Genomic DNA, 22,293 nt, shown 5'->3' with positions numbered 1-22,293 from the left:
TTGGTAAACCCGTGTCATCTGCCCACAACTGGAAATAGTGTACACATGGTCACCATTGCCAGATACCTCTGAAATCATCATGAAGATGGTGGAACCTGGAACAACAATAGACATTTTAGGGAGGTGGCTTCTAGTGGATTATGAAGAAGACCATTCTGACTGTCTGAGCTCTCCCATGATGGAAAGCCCACCTGGAGACGCAGTTAGCACCCCTCACCATGCGTGTGCAGGGTGGTGGCTGGGGGACTTCTGCAGGAAAGAATGAGGACACCTGGGCGCTGGTTGGAAAGATGACTTAGCTGAGGTCCAAGGTTGATCTCATTTCTAAAGCCATCTTTACATGTTCCACCTTATATTTTCTTTCCCATCACTGCCATCTAATCTCCAGGTAGAGCAAGATCCAGCTATACAGATAAGAATTTCAAATGTAATCTACCTATTTATGTAACGTTCATCTCTCCACTTCTCCATCCATCTATCCATCTGTTTATGTTCCCTTCAAATGTTTTTTTCTTTGCCATAAAGAATGACACCAAGGAAGACTCTGATGGCCATAACCACAGCAACAACAATGTGAAGTAACATTTTTCAGCATCTGTTTTGTGCCGGGCACCGGCTAAGTGCTTTGTGCGTGTCCGTGTGAGGCAGTGGGGCAGAGTTTAGAGCCAGGACTCTGGAGCCACGTGTCATGGCCTCAGATCCCAGTTCTGCTACCTAATAGCATTGTGACTTACAACAAGGTAATTCTTCTGTGTCTCAGTTTCTTCACCGACCTTATAAGAGCATCATGGGGATTAAATGGCTTGATATCCATCAAGCTATTAAAACAAAGCCTGTGCATAAAAGGCACTATTAATCCTCTCAATGACCTTCATTTTTTTAAGAATGTATTTTATTGAAGTACAGTTGATTTACAATGTTAAGTTCTGCTGTACAGCAAAGCAACTCAGTTATACATAAATACATTCTTTTTCATATTCTTTTCCATTATGATTTATTACAGGATATCGACTATAGTTCCCAGGGCTGTACAGTAGGACCTTGTTGTTTATCCATCCTATATATAATAATTTGCATCTGCTAATCCCAAACTCCCAATCCTTCCTTCCCCCAACCCCCTTGCCCTTGGCAACCACAGGTCTGTTCTCTATGTCTGTGAGTCTGTTTCTGTTTTGTAGGTAAGTTCATGTGCATCTCAGTGGCCTTCATTTGGCATGGGTGATAATATTCTTACTAACCAACTAGGGATCTAGGATCAGAGACATCAGATAACTCACCTGAGTCACCCAGCGCCTGAGAGGGGGAGCTGAGATTGGAAGCTAAGTTGGCGTGACTCCCGAGTTCATGATGTTTTCAGACATAGTGAAACACCATCTCTTGGGAAACAGCCAAGTGGAGAGAGGAACTCTCCCTTATAATTTTCGCCTGTTCCAGAGCTGTCCCATCAGGTCTGGCCACCGAGGGGGTGGGGAGTGGGCAGTGATGTGGAAATGCCAGGATGGAAGGAGTTAATGAGCCTCTGTCTGCCTCAAGCTTGGAGAGGGAGGGCCCAAGCTGACTTCTAAACCAAGAGATCTTTAAGAGGAAAAAGTCAAAGACAAGGATGTTGACCCTGGATCTGACAATCTATTTGAGTTTATACCAAACTAAAAAATTTAGGGTTTATCATAACTTTAACCAGTGTTTGACTCACACACAGTAATTAGTTTTACTCTGATTTAACCTGCCATTACAGTTTTGACAGTGAGGATATCCAGGAGGTATTTTCCCCTGAATTCTTATTGTCCAGGCCCTCAAATTGATTGGATATAAATATGATTTATGGTCCCTACATGGCCGGTGTTAAGTACATTCCTCTCTAAAGTACAGTGACAAAAGCTGACACTTTTGTGACCTGAAAAAATTAAATGTTCTCTAGGAAAGAAGCATTTGAATCTTGCTAACTTTGCCAACTTGTTGAAGTAGTAAAGAAGATGAAGAATCCCAGTCCAGCCTGTGCAACTCAAAATGTCTTTGTTTCATGGAGGCATTAGGGACTTTTGGAGGGGGGGAGTGGGAAAATATGTGTATTTCATTGTTGTCTAAATAATTAAAAGTACCATAGGGGGTGATGAGAATTTTACCAGTGGATCCGATCCTGTATGCAAACTATGCATTCTTAATATGCATTTTGTTCTTCTGTTGCTGGTTGGGACATTAACAGATGATACTTTCATTAATTGCATGCTATTTTAATTGGTTTAAAGGGACATTTTTCTTTCTTTTGTGGCTTTGGAACACCCTGACAGTTTTATTGTTACTTCTGAGAGTTTATCCATGGGGATTAACGTTAATACTATTAAAACAGAAAGTGCCTGTGAGCTTGTGTTCCCAGGGGATCGGGAAGGGTGAGCTGTGAGGACTGACTCTCTTCTGCCACCAATTTCCTGGGAGAGAGAATAGAAAAGAATAAGGAAACTACTGTATTTAGAAACAACAAAATGCCAGACTCCGCACCATGTGTTTTCTATATCTTATCTCTTTTAGCCCTGAACAACTACCTATGAGGTTGGTCCCCATTGTGCAATGGGGAAGCCGAGTCCTTTACCCAGCTCGCTTAAGCTAGGAAGTGATTTAACAGCAAAGAACTTATGGAAATGTCCTCCTGTTCATTTCAATCCCCATGTACCTGGTAAAGCACTTGCAGTTTACCCAATAGGCAGCCACCCATTTTCTTATACAAGTTAATAAATGAATGAATGAATGATGGATGGATGGAGTGAGTCAGATAAGGTGTATGAGTTTCATATCCAGCTGTAACAAGTGACCACAAACTTGGTGGCTTAAAACAACAGAAATGTATTATCTTACAGTTCTGGACATCAAAGTCCAATATGGGCCTCGCTAGGAAAAATCAAGATGTCAACTGTAGGGGAGAATCCATTTCGTTGCCTTTTCCAGCCTCTTGAAGCTGCCTACATTCCGAGGCTCGTGACCCCTTCCTCCATCTTCAAAGCTGATGATCCCATCACTCCTACCCCCCTACCCCCGCTTTTAAAGACCTTGTTATCAATCTCTGGTGTAAGGTGGGCTGATTAGCAGCCTTAGTTCCATCTGCAACCTTATTTCTCCTTTACCATGTCACCTAACAGATTCACAGCCTCTGGGGATTAGGACATGAACATCTTTGCAGGGGGCATTATTTTGTCTACCACAAAAAGCTTCATTAAAGGTGTGAAATCTATTTTGTCTGTCTCAGTAGAGAAGTAATTCTTTTCTGAGACTGTAGAACATGGTTTGTTTGGTTCCTTGGATATTTAACCATGCACACACCACCTGGAGGCATCTCTTTGCTTTTCCTTGCTTTGTAACCTGCAAACACTCTCCACACATGCCATGTTCAGTAAGTACCCATTGAGGAAATGAAAGAACGAAATGAAGGAGCTGTTGTTTAAAACTAGATTAATTTGGTCTAAAGGACACGGGAGACATTTCGATCTAAGATGGTAAAATTTGAGCATTAAAAAGAATAATGGCTCTAGTCGATTGAAACCCACCAAATATATACAATTTCATAGTGATTCTACGCAGAGGCATGGGGTCTTCCTAGATTCAGCTCAACATTTGCACTCTTCAGACTCCCATAGGCCACACTTGACCCCTTCTATGTAACTTGAGGGCAGGAACACAGTGTACGTGTCCACTGTGAGGGCAGCATTAGACAGTCTTCTGTGGGTGCCCTTGCCTCAGGTCACGCTGCAACCTATAGCTGTCCAGGAGGTATTTTCTCCCCAAGTCACACAGCTCTAGTGCAAGGAGATTCAGTCTGCATCAGGCAGCTCTGGGAGCCTTCCTGGCTTAAACGCTTCATACCCCAGAGTTGCCAGCATCTTTTGTAATAACTCGCGGGCATGGCTTCCAGCATTTCCACAAGGGACATGCCCAGGTCCAAGGATGACCTCACTCGGGGAAGTTCAAAGCACAGTGTCCGCTTCCCTGTTAGGATTTATGGTTCATTTACAGGTCCTCCCATCCAGATGTAATTTACCAATCAGGCTTCATTTTTTATGACATTTGATGTTCTTGCCCTTCTGAGGTTTTCAGGTAAAAGCCAAAGCTCAGGTTCTCAGGAAGTTGGAAAAAGTTTTATTAACCTTTTGCTCTCATACCAAAACAAGCAAATAAACCAATGAACAAACAGACCCCAACTCATTTGTCACCATTGGAGGTTGCTATGACACCAGCTCTTTAACTAGCAAAGAATCAAACATCTATCATAATTATAAGCTTTATGTCAGAGTAACTGCATTATTGAGGAGAGAAAGTTCTTTGTGAAGAATTCCAGCTTAAAAAAATACAGAAGAAATGATAGAATTAGAAAGTGTGATTTTTCAACCCCTAGTGATATCATGGATCTAGGTAACAATTACAATGTATACTAAAACCATTAGGTGAAAGGTAGATAGGGAATTTCATAATATAGGGATCATGCTGGCACCACTTGAACCTGTGAGCCATCTTAGTATTTACCCATTGTATGATCCTACAGGAAGCACACAGTACTACTTATGGTACATTTTTAAAAAACAAATTTAATCTGACTCTAATCAAGACCTTAGATCTAACTAGTAGTTTGTGGAAATACAAGGGATAGAGGAACAATGACACCCTTTGGAAGCAATCAGCCAAGTCCACAATGTGGGACATTCTGCAGGATGAATGACCTGGTTTCCCCAACAAATCATGGAAGGGAAAATGGAAGGGCAGAATGATATAGAATAAAGTGGACTTAGTCAACATTGTGGGAATTTGTTTGGTTCTTGAATTAAACTTTCAACTGTAAAAATTATTTTGGGACACTTGAGGTAGTTTGAATAATGACTAATATTAATTATTGGAATTATTGTTAACACTTTAAATATAATATGGTTAAATGATATTGGATATGATAATGACATCAAGATTAGGCAAAACTGATATACATAAACACATATATACACATATATAGACATACATAGGCACATGTGTGTATATATATATATATATATATATATATATATATAGTTGACAGTTAACGATGCATACTGAGGAAATTAAAGGTAAAATGAAAAATCTGGGGTTTGCTTTAAAATGCTAAGCAAACTTTGAAGGGAGTAACTAAAACAAGATTGGCAAATATTGACAGTTTTCCAAGTTGAGTAATGATTACATTGGGAGTCTGATTATTCTACCTACTTTAAGTGCCTGAAAATTTCCAGAATAAAGTTTTCTTTTTTTTCTTTTCATAATTTTTTAAAATTTTTATTTATTTTAGTTACTTATTTTTGGCTGCATTGGGTCTTTGTTGCTGCGCACGGGCTTTCTCTAGTTGTGGTGAGCGGGGGCTACTCTTCATTGTGGTGCACGGGCTTCTCATTGCAGTGGCTTCTCTTGTTGCGGAGCACGGGCTCTAGGCCCACGGGCTTCAGTAGTTGTGACACACGGGCTCAGTAGTTGTGGCTCGCGTGCTCTAGAGTGCAGGCTAAGTAGTTGTGGCCTATGGGCTTAGTTGCTCCGCTGCATGTGGGATCTTCCTGGACCAGGGCTTGAACCCGTGTTCCCTGCATTGGCAGGCGGATTCTTAACCATTGCGCCACCAGGGAAGCCCCATAATAAAATTTTCTTAAAACCCTTTTATCTTTACAGTCAGATGCCATTTTCCCCTATCAAATTATTAAATATATTTAAACATTTTACAGGGAGGGGTGAAATAAGGATACTACTGCATTGCTGGGGAACTTTTGGAAAGCAGTTTGGCAGGATGCCCTAAGAGGCTTAAAATATTGCTAGCATTTGACCCAGTGATTCCCTTTGTAGAAATCATACTGAAAAAAATCATTGTGAATATCAAAAACTCTTTACAAAGATGTTCACTTCAGGTTATCTTAGACTTTGAATTTTGCAAGTAACCCAAATGTGCACCACTAGAAGAATGGTTAATTGAATCATTGTATACCACATCATGAAGTATTTTGCAACCATCATAAAGGAAACTTTTACAGTTTTTAAATACAACTGGAAGATGCCTGTTACAACATTAATTGAAAACAGGATAAAACTATACTTGCATCTATGTAAACAATATACATCCATGGGAAAAATATGTGTAGACAAAAAAAAAAAAACTGGAAGCAAATACAACAAAATACCTCCATTGGTTTTGATTGGGTGATAGACCTACAGTGAATGAAGTCTTTTTCTGTGTTTATTTTCCAGATTTTTCTATTATGGACGTAGTTTTGTCCTGTGCATCTTGTATTAGTTTTATAAAGGTATAACCAACAAACCATAAAATTCACCCACATTAAGAGTACAGTCTGATATATATGTGTAAGTATATATAGTTGTACAACCACCATTACAACATTAAAATCAAGTTTTAGAACCTGTGACCCTGTGAAGTATCTCACAAATATTTCTTGAGTAGACTTCATTTTTAGAGCAGTTTTAGATTTACAGAACAACTGAGAAGATAGTACAGAGAGTTCCTACATACCCTGTACCTAGTTTCCCCTGATATTAAAATCTTCTATTACTATGGTACATTTGTTAAAATTAATGACCCAATACTGATACATTATTATTAACTAAAGTCCATACTCATTCAGATTTCCCTAGTTTTTACTTAATGTCCTTTTTCTGTTCCAGGATTCCATCCAGGGTATTACATTACATTTACTTGACATATCTATAAATTAATTTTTAATTGGAAAAAAGTAAAATGAACCTAATATTTCAAATCCTCCAAATATTTAGCCATTTTTCTCCTGGTCTTCTTGTTTTTGTTGACTTGTTGCTTGTTGACAAAGACGATGTCTTATATTAATTATATTCCTTGTAGTTTCCAACATGGTACCCTGCAAATTTACTAAATAATATTCTGCTAATTTAGTCACTGTCCTTCAATAACTGGATGGAGCAGAAGAGAGGGAGAAAAGGAAGAGAAGGAAAAGGAAAAAAAGAAAGACCTTACTTTACAAATAAGTTAAAACCTCAGAGCTCTGAGGGACCTTTGGTTTCTGCTGTGATTTTATGTAATGGAATTCTCTTGACCTTTGTGTTTCCCAGGCTGGAAATTGCAACCCTGAATCGGGCAGACTCAGATCTGGAAGCTTGTCGAACCCAAATCAGCAAAGATATCATTGCTCTTCTACTGAAAAATCTGACCAGCAGTGGCCATCTCTCCCCTCAGGTAGAGAGGAGGATGGGTGCTGTTTTCAAAAAGCAGTTTCTGTTGCTGGAGAAAGAAATTCAAGACGAGTATGATCGGAAGATGGTGGCCTTGACAGCTGAGTGTGACCTGGAAACAAGAAAGAAGACAGAAAGCCAGTACCAGAGGGAGATGGCAGCAATGGAGGAAGCAGAAGAGGTTCTGAAACGTGTTAGTGAGCGGGTAAGGCAACTTTGAAAGGAAGGCTTTCATTTGCCTCCCTCCTTCATCATTTATCCATCCATCCATACATACATACGTCTACCTGCCCATTCATCCATCCACCCACCCATCCATCCATTCTCCCCACCTACCACCCTTCCATCTATCTGTCCATGTACTCATCCATCCATCCATTTATTCACTCACCACCCATCCATGCATCCATTCATCCAACCTCCAACCCATCCATCCATCCGCCTACCACCCTTCTATCCACCTGTCCATCTACACTTCCAACCATCCATCCAGAATTCATTTAGAAAGCATTTACTGATCATTACTGTCTAGGCAGTGAAGGTACAGAGAACACTGAGACATGGTTCTTGCATTTGAGAAGTTCACAGTCTAATGAAGGATTCTCGCATATAACAAATGTGAATTCATTCAGCCATGTTGTAATAGAGGTACGTTCACAGTGCTGTGGGGTGTCATGGGACGAGTAGAATGGCTTCATTCACAGAAAAGCATGTCCACGAGAGCACAGCTTAGTGGGGTTGTGATGTCAGTGCACATGTGTGTCCGTCTGGACTGCACCGCGCTAAGTTCTCTCCAGCATGGGCTCTCGAGTCAGACAAACCTGGACTCATTCTAGTACACTCCAGCTCAGCTCCAGAAGGCCTTAACTAGCCTCTGTAAGTCTGTGAGTCAAGGCCGAGGGCAACCCCCCTCAGAGCGGCTGGAAGAAGTAATGCAGGAAAGGAGCCCCGGGTGTGGGCTGCAGTAGGCTCCCGTGCACAGTGCCCGGTTCTGGGAGTTCTGACCTCTCGGCCTTCCCAGGGCTGGACTCTGTTGATAGGAGATCAGCTCTCATTTTCCTAGGAGAGTGTCAGTTTCTGTCTTGAAAGGAATCATGCCAGAGTTTTTTCCCAGGCGCACCAAATCCAGTCTGATTTCTGCCTTCCTCCGTGGAAGAGATGGCTGGTTCCCTCTGGTGACTTGAGCCCACGTAACCTGTTCTGAAAATGTGTCATCCTAGGGAGGTCTAACATCTTAGGAACGAGCTTCTGAACTCTTAACTTCCATTCTGCAGACTGGCAGCCGTGCACAGAAATCCTCTGGGAGTGAGTAGAGAGCTATCAGGGTGACAGCGCCTGGCCCTCAGATGGTCACCTGTGGTCAGACTACGGGCTGGGCACTAAAGCAGAGAGGTGCGATTCACGCTGTCTCACCCCCAGCCACTCCCCTGCAGCTGGGGTCCCCTCGCCTCAACACACATCGCATTTTAGGGTGTGGCTTGTTTTCTGTTTGGCTCCTGTATGGATTTCCTGTAGCTGCTGTAACAAATGACCACAGACTTCGTGGCTTAAAACAACAGAAATTTATTCTCTCACAGTTCTGGAGGCCAAAAGTCCAAAATCAAGGTGTCAGCCAGGCATCGCCCCTCTGAAATCTCTTGGGGAGAATCCTTCCTTGCCTCTGCCAGCTTCTGGTGGCTCCAAGTGTTCCTCGGCTTGTGGCTGCATCCCTCCAATCTTGACCTTGGTCTTAACATGGCCCCATGATCCTGTCACCTCCACTTTTGTCTCTTTTAAGGACACTCATCTTTTGATTTAGGACCTAGCTAAATGATCCTGTATTATTATCTGCAAAGACCCTTATTCCGGATAAGGTCATGTTCATAGGTTCTGGGATTACGATGTGGCTGTATCTTTTTGGAGAGGGGGAAACGTTCAGCCCACCACTGTTCCCCTGGCTGACCCTGCTCTCTGATCTCCATCCATGATTGCACAGGTCAGCACTGTGTTTCCTTGAGTCCAGCACTTAAAAAAATGTGTTTAAACACACTGTTCACTGATTCAGCCCCAAACAGTCTCATTGTCTCTCTCTCTCTTATTTCCTCAATTTGTTATATATTTTTTTTCTGATAAAAATAATACGCATTCAATGAGGGAGGCTTGGAAAGTACTCAAAAGCAGAGGTTGGCAAACTGGGACCCATGAGTCCAATCCTGCCCGGCCTGTTTTTTCTGGCCCTTGAGTTGAGAATGGTTTTTACATTTCTAAAGGATTGTAAAAAGTAAAAACAAAAAACGAATATGTGACAGAACCCTGATGTGTCCTGCAAAGCCTAAAATATTTATCTGGCCTTTACTGAAAGTCTGCCAACTCCAGCTCCAAAGCATAAAAGGAAAAACCCAGAAAAAAATTGAAATGCATTCCACCAGTCAACAGTAGACAAACATTCGTTCAGCCTGTTTGTTGAGTTCCTGCTGTGTGTCTGAGCCTGGAGACACCACCATGCTAAGGAGACCCCACTCCTGTCCTCGGATTTCAGCATAAACCTTTTGCTTTATTTTTACATATATATATATATTTTTTACAGAGTAAGGTTTATGCGGTTCATTGAACTTTCTATCATGGTTGTTTCCACTTACCATCACAGATGTCATTAAACGCTCTCACACTTAGCATTCAGTGAAGGTCAGGAATGTTTCAGAGCACATCACCTGGACCTTCTCTTCAAATATTCACACCCACTCAGTGAAGTGGGAATTGATAGGCTCCCACATTTACAGGTGAGGAAACAGATGGGAGAAGGTCACCTGCCTGAGGACACGCGGGTGGACCAAGACTCACACCCAGGCAGGTCGCCCCGACCACCAAGCCTCACGGCCACCCTCACGCAACAGTGCATCGTAGTCCTGGTGGGCTTCTGCCTTTGCAATGCTTTTGTTACAAAGACTGCCTGCGGCAGTGCAGTTTTAAGTGTTTGCTCATTATTTACACTGGTTGTTGGGGGCATGGAGAAGGGGTGACACACAGTGTCCTCCTGCTCACTCTGTGCAGGGCTCAGGGTGGGCGGCACCATCAGTATGGACCCCCCAGGCCACCTGTCCTGAGACAAGTCTCCTTATTTGAGCAAATCCACTTCCAAAAATAGCATAAAGCTGCAAAAGTTAACAGAGCTATTTCCCTTCCAGTCTGTGCAAATCATTCCATCTTAGAATGACTTTGTCATCTATTCATTTATTGTGGTCATCTTTAAATAAAATGCGTGAAAATATTTTGGTCATATCATTCCTCCAAGAATTAGTTTTTTGTTTTGTTTTTTTTAAAAAAAAGCTAAATGAGGACTATCAGTTTTTTTTGAGTAAAGTTTAGGAATTCCAGTAATTACTATAGCGATGAAATCTGTTCACATTTAAATATCTATATGATCCCGTACAGTCTGTAAAGCGTTTCTGCTTGGAGAAGCTCTTAAGGGCAGTGGCAAATATAGACTCTGAAGGCAGGTGGCTTAGGTTTAGATCTCACTTTGTTCCTCCAGAAGGTGCATTGTTCAGGCTCCTTGGGTCTCGGTTTCCCCATCCTTAAACTGGGGATAATAATGATGCCTGTCATATAGGACTGTCAATACTTGTATAGTACTTAGACCGATGCTTGGCACTGTCAGCCCTGTTCTCTCCAGTTTCATTATTTAGTGTAATCTTTAAAGAAGTCCATGACATAAAACAGGATGTGAAATCTTTCCAGTTCAAGTTGTAGAAACAGAAGCCCAGAGGGGAAGTGACTTGCCCAGCTTCCTGCAAGCAGCCACTGGCCGTTCAGTGTGTGTACTTTGTAGGGGGACTCTCTTCCAGATCCACGTGCTTCTCAGCTACTTGGAGAAGAGGCAGCAGCTGCTCATCCTGCCCTGAGCTGCCAGAGGCTTCCTAACTCCTTTGAGTGTGTCTTAAAGGAAAAGATGCCTTAAGTGCAAGAACTCTTACACTGTAACCATCTCTGGGGGTTTTATTTCTATAAAACATTTTCCCAATTTGCCCAGCTTGCTAAATTGAGTACAGGGAGTGTCATTTAGTACAGTCATAATTTCCTGACACGATTTCACATTTTTGATGGCCTAGAGTCCACGCGAATAGCAGTTGTCACAACAGCCTGGCACAGGCCTGCGATTCTCAAGCCAGGATTGAAGTGCCCTGTCCTGATCCATGCCTCCCAATCTCTCCATGCAAGTTGCTTTTTTAGGCATTTTAAGCCGAAGGATAAACATGCCTCATTTCTCTGAGAAGTCTATTTTACCGGAAAGTTCAATAGGGAGTTGGGGGTGAGTGACCATTATTTTAATGTACCTTTAAAAATGCATATTTGTTGCCAATATTTAAAATATAAAATTTTGGATAGAAAATCCAGACTTTCAGCTTCTCTTAAAAAAATGGGAAGATAGGGCTTCCCTGGTGGCGCAGTGGTTGAGAGTCCGCCTGCCGATGCAGGGGACACAGGTTCGTGCCCCGGTCTGGGAAGATCCCACATGCCGCGAAGCGGCTGGACCCGTGAGCCATGGCAGCTGAGCCTGTGCGTCCGGAGCCTGTGCTCTGCGACGGGAGAGGCCACAACGGTAAGAGGCCCGCGTACCGCAAAAAAAAAAAAAAAAAAAAAGGGAAGATATGGCCACACCAGGTGCATAGTCCTACAGAGCCCCCTTTGGTGGGCTGAGCAGTGGCTGACCCCGTAAGCAGGGCTTGCTCTCTCTCTACTTTAACCCAGTCTCCAGTGCCCCCTAGTACAGTACTTCCCAGGCTACCTCACATGACCTCCCCTGCTTGGCAGGCCTGCTTTAGGGTTTAGTCTTCTCATCTGTGCCACAGAAGGATTGAACTAGAACAGGGGATGAAAACATTTCTGTGGGTCTCTGGACCCCCTTAGGAGGACAGTATACATGGAAATGGGGGGAACTCCCATCAAAAGTTATTTCAGGGCCTCCCTGGTGGCGCAGTGGTTGAGAGTCCGCCTGCCGATGCAGGGGATACGGGTTCGTGCCCCGGTCTGGGAGGATCCCATATGCCGCGGAGCGGCTGGGCCCGTGAGCCATGGCCTCTGGGCCTGCGCGTCCGGAGCCTGTGCTCCGCAACGGGAGAGGCCACAACAGTGAGAGGCCCGCATACCGCAAAAAGAAAAAAAAAAAAAAAAGTTATTTCAAGGAGCATTTCACTATGACACAAACACATCATTTCCTCATGCCTTATTCTTCAGCAGAAATACTATTCTAAGCAAGGACAGATAATTACGTTTTAGGATTTACATGCGTGCACTCAAGCACGTGTGTATGCATGTGTGTGTGCGCACACGTGTGCTGTGTGCTTGCTTTTTGTCCTGGCTGTGAGTAGTCAAATGGATCTCACCCCTGTTTCATTCCTATTAATTAAAATAAATTGAGGTTTGGAGCTTGTCACATTCCATACTGTCAAAATAGAAGGTCACTTGGATGGATGAATAGACCTACCTGGGCACCAGCTACTCCCCTGGTAGCAGAGCATCCCTGTGATGCCCAGAGCCAGGGGCCCAACACCCTCATTGTGGGTGACTTGCATTCTGTAATTTAGATCAAGTCAGCTGTGAATAACTACTTCTCTCCAGAAGAGAAGACCCCTTCAGCTTTGCCACATAATAATCTGACCACTGGAGTAACAGTCCCATCCTATTCAAAGTTTATGTCCACACGCAGAGGGAGGGGATTTCTGTGATGTCTTACACCGGGGGCCAGGAATCTTGGGGCCTTCTTAGAATTCCACCTCTGCACGTGGAATGACTAACACACCCTCCTGCGGCATGAGTCTTTTGAGGTAATGGGAGTGCAGATGCATCAGGAACTTAGTGAAGGCGTGTCTCCCCCCTGCTGCCCTCCCTCTGGACCACATAAAGTGCAGGCATCCCAGGAGCCACTTCCTACCTTCTCTTTGTCTCGCTTTTAACACAAATGTTATCAGCTTGGGCCTGATTGCTGGTATTTTTCTCTTCATCTAAGTTAAGGATGAAAGATGATGGAAATAAGCTTGAGAGCCTAACAGCACAGTCCATTGATGTTTCCATTTTGCGGGCTATTTTCAGGCAGTTTGATTTGAAAATTTCCACCCTTATGAATTTTTTCTTTGAGATGGTTCTGGAATAAGTTAAGATAACAGGGAGGACAGGTTACAACAGCATTTCCCAGAGTTTAGCAGCTTCCTCATGGCAAATTTGGCATTCAGTGTGTGTGTGTGCCTGTGTGTATACACATGTGTGTGTTCCATGTGGGTGTGCACAAACATGCTTGTGTGTGCATGTGCACATGTGTGCACTGTATTTGTATTGCTGTGTGTGCCTGTATCTTTGTGCATGTATGTGCATTGTTTGTTGCTGTGTGCATTTATATGCACTGTGCATGTGTATGTGTGCACATGTGTGTTGGTGGTGCATATCTGTGTGCTGAGTGTATGTGTATGTGTCTGTGCACGTGCATGCATGTGGTGCACCTGAATGTGTGTGCATGTATGTGCATTACTGCTGCGTGCATTGATAGGCACTGTGCATGTGTGTATGTTGATGGTGCATGTATGTGTCCTCTGTACATGTGTGTGCATGTGCACATGCATGCACGTGTGCCTGTATTGCATTATTGCTGGATGCATTTATAGGCACTGTTCGCATGTGTGTTGGTGCATGCATGTGTGTGCGTGTATGTATGTACATGTGCACATGCCTGCACGTGTGTGCTCTCATGTTGCACACATGTGCCTGTGCATGCCTGACCAGTGTGCCACCTCCCACATGCCCCTTCTTCTCCACAGTCCGCTATCGAATGCAGCAGCCTCCTGCGAACCCTCCATGGCCTGGAACAGGAGCACCTGAGGAGGTCCCTTGCTCTGCAGCAGGAGGAAGACTTTGCCAAGGCCCACAGGCAGCTGGCCATTTTCCAAAGGAATGAACTGCACAATATCTTTTTTACCCAGATAAAAAGTGCTATTTTCAAAGGGGAACTGAAGCCAGAGGCAGCGAAAATGCTGCTGCAAGATTACTCTAAAATACAGGTAATGCCTCAAATGAGGCTGTCTCTGAGGGAGGAGTCATTTTCCTGAACTGTTTCAGTAAATTTCTCCTCTTTCTGAGCTAAGTCCTGTCTCTTCTTTTGTGCTGGGTTCCAGTGAACTATCGCTGTCTTCCTTCGACCTCTTGATGTGGCGGCTGAGTTTCCAGTAAGCAGGGCAAATGGGAGCTTGAAGCACAGGCCTTAGACTCAGGCTCACCTGGACTTTCATTCCAGTTCCACTACCCATCAGCTCTGTGAATTTAAGCAAATTGCCTAACTTCTCTGAGACTCAGTTGCCTCACCTGTAAAATGGGGGTAATAGAGTCCCCACACTAAAAGGGGCATGATGGAGATTTAATGATCTAATTCATGGAAGGCCAGTGCTTGGCACAATATATGTTTAATATATATAGTGGTTAAGAATATAAATATATATGTGCATATATGTACGTGTGTGCACATGTGTGTGGTGATGTATGCCTAGGGTTTATCATCTTTGTCTTGATATTCTTGGGTGAATTTGTGGGTGTTTTTGCATGTAAGCTTGAGTGTGAGTGTCATTAACCCAGACAATAAATTCCTAGATGACTGTGAAAATAGTTTATGAGACTGTCACTATTTTTATGAGGCCTGCCTGAGGCATTTTACCTGTGCCTGTACACACAGTGCATCACTGGTGTGCAGTTATGCACCAGATTTCTGGTCGTGGCACAGGCCTCGTGAGTGAGAGCTGCAACAGATCAGAGCTGTCCCAGGAGGAGACCAGGCAGCCCTCGTGAGCCTTTTGGAAAGAGAGGACCACTGTCAGAAGGCACTGGGCATCTTGGCATGAAGAGAGCTAGCCAGCCTCTCCGTCTTGCTCTTGGTTTTTCCCAGTAAAACTTTAGGAGAGTAAATAAAGTCCTAGGTAGGTATTCAGACCCCATAGCATCACTTAGGGATTAACAGATTTTGCTGTCGTTTTGCCCGCTCCTCATGATAAGCTGTGGCTCACTCCCCATGTTGGAAAGAACACGTGTTATTGTTAATAATACTGGGGACAAAAAAGTAACAGCCCTGGTGACAGTCCCAAGGCACAGACAGGTTAGTATTTGAGGATCCCGCCTCTGAGCTTCCCGATGTCAAGGGCTCAGGTCAGCTGACTCACGTGAACCAGCTCCGTAGAGGATAGAAATGTCACCACAGTGTTCCTGCTGTATTGATTCTGCTGCCAGGAGCTCTCAGAGAGAAGCTGGCATTTGGCCATATCCCATCGACCATTCTGCTTTTCACTGTCAGGAGAGTGCAAATCCTCAGGTGTTGGACCTGGAGAGATTATAGCTTTTGTGTGGAAAGAAAAACATTTTACGTTTCTTATTGAACAAAATGTTGAACTTTCGGGTAACCCACTGCATGGACAGTATTTCCCCAGATGGAAAAAAGACAGCAGAGCCAGTCAGTGGAATAGTACACTGAGGCTGATGTTTTAATTACCGTGGGTTTAATTACTGCTGGTCTAATTATTATGCTACTGGTTGAAGCTGGATTTGGGAGACAGCCTATTATGAAGTTAAAACACAGGCCCTGGAATTAGATGGCTGAGTTCAAATCCCTGCTCAGTCATTTACTAGCTGTGTGATATGGACTCTCTTTCCTCATCTGTGAAATGGGGATAATAGTATCCTCTCCCTAAATTAAGTTACAAAGGACGAGAAATGCTCTGGGTCCAATGCCAGGCCCAGCAAAAACACCCAGTATATGCAAGACTATTATTACTCTCTTGTGCTTGCTTGGGTTCTTATGCACTTTTTACATTATAAGAACTTCTTGCTACTCTGTGACCAGGCTCATCTCGTGTCCTCCATGAGTGTGGGAGTTCTGGGGTCAGAGCTGGTGGCTAATTTATCCCAGAACTTCAGCACCTGTCCTGGTGCTGTGTTTGGGGAGTGTCACAGGTATGACTGTGCATGGGTGAAGGATGCCTGAGTGAAATTTATATTCCATTTCTAGGGAAGCAAAATTGTTTTGATAACTCTTTACCATCTGGGTCTCAAATACACTTTTCAAAACCCTCATTTCTTATTAGTATGTAATTTTCTTCTGAGCTTTTGTTTGGGGCGGGGACATTTAAGGTGTTAATCACAGGGCTTCTATTCCCGTGTATTTTCTTCAGAAAGGAAATGTAATATTTTAACTGACTAGAAATAATTTTCTTTAAATTTTATTTAAGCATACTTTCTTGATTTTTTTTTTTTAACAGGAGAATGTAGAAGAGTTAATGGACTTTTTCCAGGCTAGTAAGAGATACCATCTCAGTAAAAGATTTGGCCACAGGGAGTATCTGGTCCAGAACATACAGTCATCAGAGACCCGTGTGCAGGGCCTGCTTAGCACTGCTTCTGCTCAGCTGACCCTCCTTATCCAGAAACACGAGAGGTAAAACCCCCAAACCACCCAAAATGGTGCAAACAAACAGCCTTGCCCCAACATTCCTCATCAAAGACCATCTACTTCTGTTCATTCAGCTAATGCACTGGCTGCTCCTGACTTATTTCTTAAGAATTCTCTAGTTGGAAGAATCCTTTGCATTACAGAATTTTTAAAACGTACCCAATAGTCGAGACAACCATACAGTGAGCCGACATGTGCCCATCATCAACTTCAGTAGGTAACAGCTTGTGGGCAATCTTGATGTAGCTATACATCCCTGCCCTGAGTTATTTTAAAGCAAATCCCAAACATTTCATAGAGAAATCAATGGTGGAGTCTTTCATGAACTGTGTGATGGGATAGCCCACTTCTCCTTGAGCTCTAGGACACCGCTGGCTCTTTTATTCACCTTTGTTTTTTTGGGGGTGGGGAAGGAGTTTGTTTTTATTTTTGTATTTTTTTTTAATTGAAGTATAGTTGACTTGTTAGTTTCAGGTGTACAGCACAGTGGTTCAGTTATACATACATATATATATATATATATATATATATATATATTCTTTTTCAGATTCTTTTCCCTTATAAGTTATTACAAAATATTCAGTATAGTTCTCTGTGCTATACAGTAGGTCCTTGTTGGTTATCTATTTTATACATAGTAGTGTGTATCTGCTAATCCCAAATTCCTAATTTATCCCTCCCCGCCTTTCCCCTTTGGCAACCGTAAGTTTGTTTTCTACGTCTGTGAGTCTGTTTTGTAAATAAGTTCATTTGTATCATATTTTAGCTTCCACATATAAGTGACATCATATGGTATTTGTCTTTCTCTGTCTGACTTACTTCACTTAGTATGATAATCTCTAGGTCCATCCATGTTGCTGCAAATGGCATTATTTCATTCTTTTTTATGGCTGAGTAATATTCCATTATATATATATATATATATATATATATATATATATATATATATATATATATATATATATATATATGCCACATCTTCTTCATTCATTCATCTGTCAATGGACATTTAGGTTGCCTCCATGTCTTGGCCTTTGGAATTAAGTATAAAAACACAGATGCTTATCTTGGATTCTGAGTATTTTTTCTCAGCAACACTTGGGTACCATGCAGCCAGGTAAATGGTGCTGCTCACTGCAGCCTCTAGCCCTTCGACAGTGTTCCTTCTCAGCTAGTCTTTGAGACGCATAATTGTCAACAATGAAATTTATTCTTTGTAGGTTACAAGCTTTAAAATGAGTAGGGCCATGATGATAAGGTTGGCTTTCTTAGGACAAGCCATGCTTTTATGAATTGGTTCTACTACCTGGGTAATTGTACTAGGACTTGGCAGCTCTCTTGCCCTCTTTAATGAGGATTTGGTAAGGTGCAAATTATGTGAACACTTCCCACCCAAAGATGCTAATGAATTTGTCACTGCAGTTAACTTGCCATTCCTGATTCATTTTCACTCGAGTGAAAGAAACAGCTCCTTGCCTGGAACAGAAGCACCCAACAGCTGGTTATACCATTGGGAGCAGTTACCAGGGAAGTGTTCTGTACCTCTGATTTTTAAATCCTATTTTAATAGGTTGGCACAGACTTATATTTCTGAAATGCATATCTACCATTTGCTTAGTCACCTATTCATTCCTTCAGGAAGCTTCCATGGTGAATCTGCTGTATGCCAAGCAAGGGGCCCAGCCCAAGGATGCAGACAGACTGGGAATGGTAGTGGTGATAGTGGCAGCAACAGAAAAACAGAACCAGTAAGATATGTATGAGGAATTGTGTCATGTGACTATGGAGGCTGAGAAGACCCAAAATCTGCCATCTGCAAGCTGGAGGCCCAGGAAAGCCAGTGGTGTAATTCAGTCCAGAGGCCTGAGAACCAGGGGAATCCCAGCCCTAGAGCAGGAGAAGATGAGATAAAATGTCCCAGCTCAACAGTGAGGCAGGAAAAAAAAGTGAATTCCTTACTCCTCCACCTTTTATTCTGTTCAGGCCCTCAGTGGACTGGGTGCCCACCCACATTGGGGAGGGTCATCTGCTTTACTGAGCCCACCCATTCAAATATTAGTCTCACCTGGAAACACCTGCACAAACACACTCAGAAGTGATCTTTAATCTGGGCACCCTGGCCAGTCAAGTTGATAAACAGAATTAACCCTCACACCGAGTTTTCCCTACATTTTACCTCTTGGACTTTACTTGTGCCATTCCTGTCACTAGGGCTTCCTAATCTACCATCTCCTCTTGGAAGATTCTATCTGTCCCACAGTGGTCCCCTTGAATGTTGCTGTCTCCAAGAACTCTTGCCCAGTTGTAATTTCTCTCAGGATGCTGAGCTTTCTCTGCACATCTCTAAAAAAGCTGACCTTACCCTTCCTGCATTTTAGTAACGTCTTAGCTCCCTGTTCTCCTGCTCGTTCTGATGGTAGAGATTTCTCTGATTCAAACCAAACTGATATGGAGATAAACATTCACCCACAGCACAGTCAAGCTGCAGGTGAGTTTGGATAGTGTGTTAACTAACTCTGCATCTTTTTCATCTAGAGCAGGCTACTTGGATGAAGATCAGATGCGGGTGCTCTTGGAGCGGGCTCAGACAGAAGTCTTTTCTATAAAACAGAAGTTGGACAATGACTTAAAGCAGGAAAAGAAAAAACTCCACCAAAAATTAATAATTAAGAGAAGACGAGAGATGCTGCAAAAGGTATATAAACAATTATGCTCTTGATTCTTTACATAATCATTGTGAACACCCACCAAGTGCCAGGTTCCATGCCAGGCACTGCCATCAGAGGGCTAGGATCCAAAGGGCAACTGGGCAGGCATCCTGATGTGCCATCTACAGTTGATTAGTAGTGGCTTTTTGGAATGCTGTGTCAAGATTTCTACAGGTCCTAGCAAAGCTGAGGGTTGCAGTAGGTTAGTAATGTCTGCCAGGGCAAGGGAATAGGAGTGCTGGTTCCAGTGAATAATGACTGATGGGTGCTACATTTATGGAGTGTTTAATTGGCACTGTGCTAAGTGTATTATGTATTTTATTTAATCCTTACATTAACCCTATGAGGTAGATGCTACTGTTTTCTCTTTTTTTAATGAAGACTTTGGGGCTGAGAGGGCTTAAGTGTTGTGGTCTATTTGGGCTACTATAACAAAGTACCCGACTGGGTGGCTTATAAAGAACCAAAATTTATATCTCACAGTTCTGGAGGCTGGAAGTCCAAGATCAGGGTGCCAGCAAGGTCGGGTTCTGGTGAAGGCCCTCTTCTGGTTGCAGACAGCTGACTTCTTGCTGGCAGAAGAAGTCAGAAGGGTGGAAAGGGGGAGGGAGCTTTGTGGGTGAGTGTGGGGTCTCTTTTATAAGGGCACTAATCCCATTCAGGGGGCTCCACCCTCATGACCTAAGCACCTCCCCAAGGCCCCCCTCTCCTAACACCACCATGTCCCATGTTAGGTTTCAACATATGGATGTTGGGGGAACACAAGCATTCAGATCACAGTATTAAGTAATTAGGTCAAGGTCACATGTTTAGTGAGTGGCAGATGTAGAATTGAGCCCAGGCCTCTCTGACTTAGAGCCTCAGCCTTGTCCTTGACACTGACCTGCTCAGCTGTTTGTGAACTTCGAGGGGGAGAGACCAACCAGCAACCGCAGAAATGCATCATGTGCTCCCTACATGCTCTGGTAGCACAGAGAGGAAGTCACCATCTCCTGGGGAACCCGAGTTCTGGGGGACAAATGAGCATCTGGTGCGAGCAAGGCAGGAAGGACACTGCAGGGGATGGGGAGGCATCTTGTTCAAAGGTGAAGCACTCAGGCAAGGGTGCCCTGCTGTGCTTCGAGCTCCGAGAACATGAGCTGGGAGGGCAGAGGGTGGGGGCTGGAGGAGGCACGCCCGGGAAGCAGCACCGTCAATGAAGGCAGTGTGCCAGGCTGTCAGCTGACCTTCATTTGAGGACAGTGGGGAACACTGAAGGGTTTTCAGGAGGAGAAATGATGCCAAAAACTCGGCCTCTGTGCACCAGTGCTGAATCAAATCTTGGAGACAGAGTTTTGGGTGAAGTAAAAAAGAATAGCTTTATTGCTTTGTCAGGCAAAGAAGGACGCAGCGGGCTCGTGCCGTGAAAAACTGTGTCCCAACCCCGGATGATTTGGTGATGAGTTTTGTAGCAGTGGTTCAAGGGCAGAGATGCTGCTAAGGATCAGGGTGTGTGCAGTTTCTTAATCTGCCCTCAGGTGGTCTCCTGATGAGCAGGTCATTACCTTCTCTGGAATGAAGAATGCTAACATCTTCCATTTGTTGGGGGTTTTAGTTCCGTAAAAGAGCTCAAAGATACTGTTATGTGTATCCCTTGAGGCGGAACCCGGGACCCTGCCCCAAGGCTGCACTATTGTTTCTTGGCTGCTCCTCCCTTATCTCTGCATCCCCTCCCTTCCCTGATTAGCAGCTGTTCAAAAGGCTCCCATGCCCAGGAGCCCCACAGGTCCTGCTCAGTTGCAGAAGGAAGATCAGATTTGGGATTTAGGAAGCTCATGTGAGCAGCCTGCGGATAGAGTTGGAGGAGCCCCAGGCCGTAGACCTTGACCACCTCTACAATGGGACCAATGGGAGGCTGTAGACCTTGACCAGGTCAAAACTGATGAGAGCATGTCCTGAGCATGGGAACAAGGACAGATTCAGAGGAGATACTAGATACATGGGATAACACAGGTTGTTGTCTGGTGCCATTCGGGAGGGAAAGGGAAACAGAATAACTTAATTTGATTGATTAAAAACTCTGCTTTTATTATCAAGTGTTGGGCCCAACATTCTCACCTGGACCATTGAGCTCCACCCCATCTTTAGCATCACCTCATCCATCTCCACTGGCTCAAGGATCAAAGCAATGAGGCCCAAGAACACACTTCTCTGATGGTCTGGCCTGATTCAAGGCTAGGATCTGGAAGGTTGGAAGAACTGCAGATATTTCAGCAGTTTTCCATGAGTACTGTTTCTGACAGCTGCTTTTGATCAATCTTGCGAGTGGTACAGAGTTAGAACATAGCTCCACAAAGGCAAAGGTTTGTGTCATATCCTCAGCTCTGAGGACACATTGTAGGTGCTCAACTAATATTGTAGAAGGAAGGAATTGACACTCTCTGGTCACCCGGACCCATGAACAAGACATATTTGCACAAAATAGAACCCAGACTATCCACAGGTGCACTATTGTTAATAACACTGTGATGTACATCTCTATGCATGTCAGCTTTTTCCCAGCACAGGGCCTTTATGCCTACTGCTCTTTCTCACAAGAATATCCTTTCCCACATCTTAACCCAACTGAGATATGACCTCATCCCTCAGGTCTCCCTTGGCTCTCCTTTTTTTTTTTTTAAAGAAGATGTTGGGGGTAGGAGTTTATTAATTAATTTATTTTTTCTGTGTTGGGTCGTCATTTCTGTGTGAGGGCTTTCTCTCATTGTGGCAAACAGGGGCCACTCCTCATCGCGGTGCGTGGGCCTCTCTTGTTGCGGAGCACAGGCTCCAGATGCGCAGGCTCAGTAGTTGTGGCCCATGGGCCCAGTCGCTCCACGGCATGTGGGATCCTCCCAGACCAGGGCTCGAACCCGTGTCCCTTGCATTAGCAGGCAGACTCCC

General features: G+C 43.7%; 1 protein-coding gene across 3 annotated transcripts in view; it reads left to right on the top strand.

The window, feature by feature from the left end:
* Positions 1 to 22,293, top strand: part of EVC2 (EvC ciliary complex subunit 2) — a 144,157-nt gene that overhangs the window by 66,883 nt on the left and 54,981 nt on the right. For all 3 annotated transcript variants that reach the window (XM_081236924.1, XM_081236926.1, XM_081236925.1), the window contains 4 exons: positions 7,087 to 7,411; positions 13,995 to 14,234; positions 16,473 to 16,648; positions 19,199 to 19,358. In XM_081236924.1, the coding sequence (XP_081093050.1) occupies positions 7,087 to 7,411; positions 13,995 to 14,234; positions 16,473 to 16,648; positions 19,199 to 19,358 (901 nt within the window). The remainder of the gene's footprint in view (positions 1 to 7,086; positions 7,412 to 13,994; positions 14,235 to 16,472; positions 16,649 to 19,198; positions 19,359 to 22,293) is intronic.

This window comes from Mesoplodon bidens (assembly GCF_964165515.1).
Source record: "Mesoplodon bidens genome assembly, chromosome: 1".
Taxonomy (NCBI): domain Eukaryota; kingdom Metazoa; phylum Chordata; class Mammalia; order Artiodactyla; family Ziphiidae; genus Mesoplodon; species Mesoplodon bidens.
Note: the sequence above shows the minus strand (reverse complement) of the source record. Positions and strands in the feature narration are given on the sequence as shown.